A 5,696-nucleotide genomic window follows, 5' to 3' on the forward strand; every position below is an offset into this window, starting at 1 on the left:
AAAACAAAATCACTTCCCAATCTTGACACAAGAGAAAATTTGAAGATGGAGACATCAAAAGGTACATTTGTAAAAACAAATCTGTGATATAAAACAGTACTTTGAATAAAACGATGTGAGCTGTTCCTATTCTGAGATCATTGGTGGAATTCTCATCCTTCACAGCACGGAAGCAGGAATTTGCCAATCAGCAAATCACATTTCTGTTGTTCCTGCAGGCTGAAAAGGCTTCTAGCATTCATACTGAAAATATAAACCAAGACCTTTTTTGGAGAGTGAAAACGCCGTTTCCTCAAGAAAACAACTTGTGTGTTGAGATGAGAAGAATCTTATCTTGCAAAAAAAAAAGATATGATTTTGCTCATCCTCTCAGGTTCCATAAAAACACAAACGTAGGTTACATTGAACTTAAACACACAGACAAAAACTGGACATCATATTTATTTTTCATGATACAAAAGTGGCAATGAACAACAAAAACTAAACTGGGGTCAAAAGGTTACTAAGAGTGTTTGAGGTCAGCAGGATTCCGTCTCAGCTCTTCTTCACTCAAAGCCGCTGCAGACAAACAAGAAACATTTCATGAAGGTTAATTTATGTGCCGACTGTTCCAAAGTGGAGTTTTGTGTGATTTGACATTTCATGGAGCGTTTATCTCCACATTGTGACAGAACAGCTCTCATCATTTGCTGCAAGCTGAGATTTACACCAGAGGCTACATGGACACCGAGCCAGCATAACCTTTGACCTCACCTGACCATGTGAGCAATGTCCCAGTTGGTCTCAGAGGAAAGAGGGCCGACGATCTCCACACCCTCTGCTGTTACAATGGCCATCTCATGCTGTGAATCAGACATCATATCAAAAACAGATGCTCCTAATCATATCGGAGACATTTAGCCTCTTTAAATCTAACTGAAAATTGTAATTGTATTTAAAAATAGTTAATGCCCAAAATAGAATTAAAAAAACTTGAGACTACAAAGACTGAGAATAAAGTGAGATTTGCTAGAACAAAGAGAAAATATTTCAAGAAAAAAAGAATGACGCACTGACAGAGGAACAAACAGAGGTCACATGTGAAGGAGATGAAGATGATGAAGGGCTATAAGTCAGCAAAATGTGAAGGGAAACAAACTCACTCTGTTATATGAGCGAGCATCACGGTAATACAGCACTTTGAGGCAACGCTCCACCAGGTCACGAGCTTCCTGTTTGGTTATCTCCTTTTTATTCTCCACCACCTCCCTCATCAAGGGCTACACACAAACACAATGAACCACATTAACTCCACACACACACAGAACCACATTAACTCCACACACACACACACACACACACACACACACACACACACACACACACACACACACACACACACACACACACACACACACACACACACACACACACACACACACACACACACACACACACACACACACACACACACACACACACACACACACACACACACACACACACACACACACACACACACCTGTGCCAGGTAGGCCCCAAACCCAGTGGCTACAGTGGGCGCTTCATAGGCCACACCCAGCTTGTCCACGTAACCGAGGAAACTAGAGAAGCAAGAAGTCCAAATGATGAGCATGCACATGTGTCACACAGGCAGGAAGCAGTTGCGTGTGAAGTGAGCGTGTGCTGACCTCTCCCCGCCGTAGAAACCTCCAATGACCACAGTGTTCCACAGAGGATTCATCTTGCTGCGGCGGTTATACATCACTCTGGTCAACCAGGAGTGAACTGCCTTAGGAGTGTAACTGTGACCGTCGCCTAGCAACTCCTCATCAATACTGAGGGGGACATAGGAGACATAGAATAGAAACATAAGTGATTAAAAAAAGTAATTTCCCCTAGGGGATCAAGTAAAGTATGTTTCGCTGTGATGATATCTGGGAGAAAGAGGAACAATGATCCAAGAACCCTCTGTCTGGAGAAGGTACAGATGGAACAGAACTGAAGTTTAAAGTCACATGGAGAGAAGAGTTAGTGGAGCTTCAGAGCCTCCCGTCTGTAGAGTGGAGGAGACAGAGGAAGAAGCTGGAGAGTGGCTCTGCTTACACCATCTGCTCGATGACCTGCTTCAGGTACTGGTAGTCTGCGTAATCTCCCGAAGCTCCCAGGATGGTGCTGCTGTTCACCTGGTACACACACACACAAACACATCAGCACAGTGTACACTCTTACATGTTGTATACTGACTGAGCCAGTGTTCATGTATTCATAATGACCTTCATGAGACGGGAGATGTTCCTGAAGCGAGCCAGAGAGCCGTAGGAGCCCAACATGTCCGCTGCGATGATGACGCCACCGGTGAACTTCACACCGAGCACCGAGGTCCCGGTCACCATGGGGTTACTGAGTGAGGGATGGGGGGGGGGGGGGGGGGGGGGGGGGTCAGATGTTACCATAGCTACCACTAACCCTAACCCTTCACTGCTCACAACTACTGAGTTTACAAGTTACAACTCTCGCTCTTCGTCGCTAAATGAAGTCACGTGACGCAGACCAGCGTCACTCGTTGCGTTGCTAGCTGCTAACTGTGAGTCAGCTAAACAGGTATTTCATTGCACAACGGCTTTAATGCGGTTCTCTTCTTCATCATCACTTCATTGACTGAATCCGTACTGGGTGGTCAGGAGTTTAAAGCATGTAAACACTTTGTAAGTAGGTTAGCTTAGCATCAGGTAGCCGCTCGTCCATGATGATGCAGCACAGAGCGGAGCTCAAACCGAAAGCGGAGGCGAACTTTGGGCTTTAAGGGTGGCGGGAGGCGGCGGTTACTTACAGAGTGTGTCTGACCGGCCCACATGCTGCCGCCGGCCCGCTACCGCTTCCCGGGAAAGAGTAGAACTGTCCGGGCTTTGGTCCATTCTCCCAAAAATTAAGCTTCAATCCACTAGACTCCATGTTGAATACGAGGCGGAAGTGACGTCGTGGCTTCTGTCTCTTTGGAGCAAACGCGGCGGCTCCGCCCCTCAACCCGCCCCGCCCCGCCCCGCCCTCACTGGTTTAAAAATGCAGAGAAGCACAGAAGAACACAGAGAAGAGCTACTGCAGGGGATATCACATCCGGTCAAGGTCCAAAATAAAGTTCTGAACAAAATGTCTGCACACACACCCGGGACTGCCAGGACACGTACTTATCACTCCTCTGTGTGTGTGTGTGTGTGTGTGTGTGTGTGTGTGTGTGTGTGTGTGTGTGTGTGTGTGTGTGTGTGTGTGTGTGTGTGTGTGTGTGTGTGCGTGTGTGTGCGTGTGTGAGGGAGGGAGAGAGAGAGAGAGAGAGAGAGACCTACACATCTAGATTGCTCTGTAATGTAACTCGTTTTACTGCATTGCACAATCTGTATAGATTTCTTCAACTGACAAACTGCAACTCATTTGACGTCAAACACCACAAATGTAATGTAATGCATGGGTTTCCTTTATTTCAACAAAATCTCATTCCATACATAAATGTACACGGAACTGGGAAATGTGTGACATGTGGATGAATTTGGTGGCTTAGGCACAGCGCCCCCTGTAGGCACATATAGAAGCTTTGCAGGAGAAGAGTGTGCAAAAGCTTCAGGCTGGATCCAGCAAAGGAGGGTCACAATGTCACCCCTAAAGACCCCCCCCCCTCCCCTTTCTGAAGGGATACGTTGTAGAGAGCAGGAAGCTGCTCACAAGTGAAACAATCACATCAAATCTATTATCAATCAAATCTGCTGCCGTCACAGAAACAATGAGTTATCATGTAGCGTAGAAAAGTACCAAAACTATGTAACAAAAGCACTGAAATAATAATTTCATAACAGAACATAGAAGCATAAAAATGTCAAGTACACAGCATTACAGCACTAACTGTGTACTTCCTCCCACACGCTTCAGCAGTACATACAAAGTGTCTTTTCATCACCTGTGTCCTTTTTGACCTCCTGCATTGTTGGAGTGGATGTGGACTTTTTTACCACGAGCCGAGCAGCTGAGCGGCTCGTCTGCAGAATGTAGTCTGGTGTGTAGAGTTAAGCTAGGTTTATGAGTGAATCTCTTACCACAGTCTGAACATCTGTACGGCTTCTCACCAGAGTGAAGACGCATGTGAGAAGTAACGTTAGATTTATATGTGAACCCTTTGCCACAAACTGAACAGCTGAAAGGTTTTTCTCCAGAATGAATTCTCATATGTGCATTTAAGTGTCCTTTCTGAGTGAATGTTTTACCACAAACAGAACATTTAAAGGGTTTTTCTCCAGAGTGATGTCTCATGTGAGTAGTAAAACTTTGTTCATAAGTGAATTCTTTGGCACAAACTGAGCAGCTGAAGAGTTTTTCTCCAGAGTGACGCCTTGTGTGAATAGTTAAGCTTAATTTATGAGTGAATTCTTTATCACAAACCGAACATCTGAAAGGTTTTTCACCAGAGTGAAGTCTCATGTGAGCAGTTAAGTTTGGTTTATGAGTGAATCCTTTGTCACAAAAAGAGCATCTGAACGGCTTTTCCCCAGAGTGACGCCTCATGTGAACTGTTAAGTGAACTTTCCGTGTGAATCCTTTACTACACACTGAACAGCTGAAAGGTTTTTCTCCGGAGTGAAGTCTCATGTGAACAGTGATGTGAGCTTTCTGAGTGAATCCTTTGCCACAAACTGAGCATCTGAAAGGTTTTTCTCCAGAGTGAACCCTCATGTGACCAGTTAAGTGAACTTTCCGAGTGAATCCTTTACCACAAAACGAGCAGACAAATCTTTCCAGTTTCTCTCCGGTGTGAATCCTCATGTGCTCAAGGACGTGTTCTTTACGACTGAAACTTTTTCCACAAACTGAGCAGATAAACGGTTTCTTTCCCGTGTGGTTTCTCATGTGCCTGGTCAGAGCAGACTTGGAGCCAAAGCTTTTATCACACTCTGAGCAGACAAAAGATTTCTTGTCATCGTCACCTCTCAGATCACTTAGTGGGCCTTGTTTGTTTCTCAGAGTCTTGAACCCTGACTGAGGTGCGTTGGTCTCCTGCCAGTCATTGCTGTCGTCAGTCTCAGGTTCAGAAGAGTCTGAATTCTTGTCCTCACTACCTGAATCTAAGGTCCTGTCTTGTTCTGGTCCTCCACAGTCCTCTGCATCAGCTTCTGTTTTCATCTGTTCAGTGGAGCAGCTGGCTGGAGGCTCTGGTTCTCTGCTCTTCCTCATCCGGCCTTGATGAAGATGAGAGAATGGAGTTTCCTCCTGCTCACTTTCATTCTTCACAGGCACAGGAGCGGAGACCTTTATCTTGGCCTCCTCAGGCATCTGCTCTCCCTCCTGAAGGCTCCAGAGTTCCTCCTGCTCCTCCTTGATGTGAGGAAGCTTTGGCTGCTCTGGTTTCCTCTGCACATCTGTGGGAACAGTCACAGGCACACATTATGCTACAGATGCTCTAAGTTATGATCTGGATTATTCATCATGACCCCAGTTCGAACAGAGTAAGCTACTGTTCCATAGAGCAGTGTAAGAGGAGGTGCAGGCTCTCATGGAGGTTAGGTTACAATGTATCAGGGTGAGACACATAGGAGACAAGATGCTGGATGCTCTGGATAGTAGAGCAGATCTGCTGGTTCCTGGTTCGGTTCCGGGCTCCTCCTGGAGAACTGCCGAAGCGCTGATGAGCAAGACACTGAACCTCTAACGTCCGTAGCTGCGGGTCAGTGTGA

General features: G+C 45.9%; 2 protein-coding genes across 2 annotated transcripts in view; both read right to left on the reverse strand.

The window, feature by feature from the left end:
• Positions 1-425: 425 nt before the first annotated feature.
• psmb4 (proteasome 20S subunit beta 4) lies at positions 426-2,972 on the reverse strand. The gene is made up of 8 exons (XM_076164426.1): positions 2,813-2,972; positions 2,256-2,382; positions 2,086-2,165; positions 1,671-1,817; positions 1,502-1,583; positions 1,143-1,259; positions 754-842; positions 426-558 (listed from the first exon to the last, which is right to left on the reverse strand). The coding sequence occupies exons 1-8, from the start codon at positions 2,932-2,934 to the stop codon at positions 546-548; spliced, it is 777 nt and encodes a 258-aa protein (XP_076020541.1). The 5' UTR covers positions 2,935-2,972; the 3' UTR covers positions 426-545.
• A 458-nt stretch (positions 2,973-3,430) lies between these two features.
• LOC143011500 (uncharacterized) overlaps positions 3,431-5,696 on the reverse strand; it is a 2,598-nt gene continuing 332 nt past the window's right edge. Inside the window, exon 2 of the mRNA XM_076164390.1 lies at positions 3,431-5,381. Coding sequence (XP_076020505.1) covers positions 3,925-5,381 — 1,457 coding nt within the window. The 3' untranslated portion in view covers positions 3,431-3,924. The remainder of the gene's footprint in view (positions 5,382-5,696) is intronic.

This window comes from Genypterus blacodes, unplaced genomic scaffold, assembly GCF_046128005.1.
Source record: "Genypterus blacodes isolate CSIRO-AG114 ecotype Tasmania unplaced genomic scaffold, CSIRO-AGI_Gbla_v1 ptg000134l_1, whole genome shotgun sequence".
NCBI lineage: Eukaryota > Metazoa > Chordata > Actinopteri > Ophidiiformes > Ophidiidae > Genypterus > Genypterus blacodes.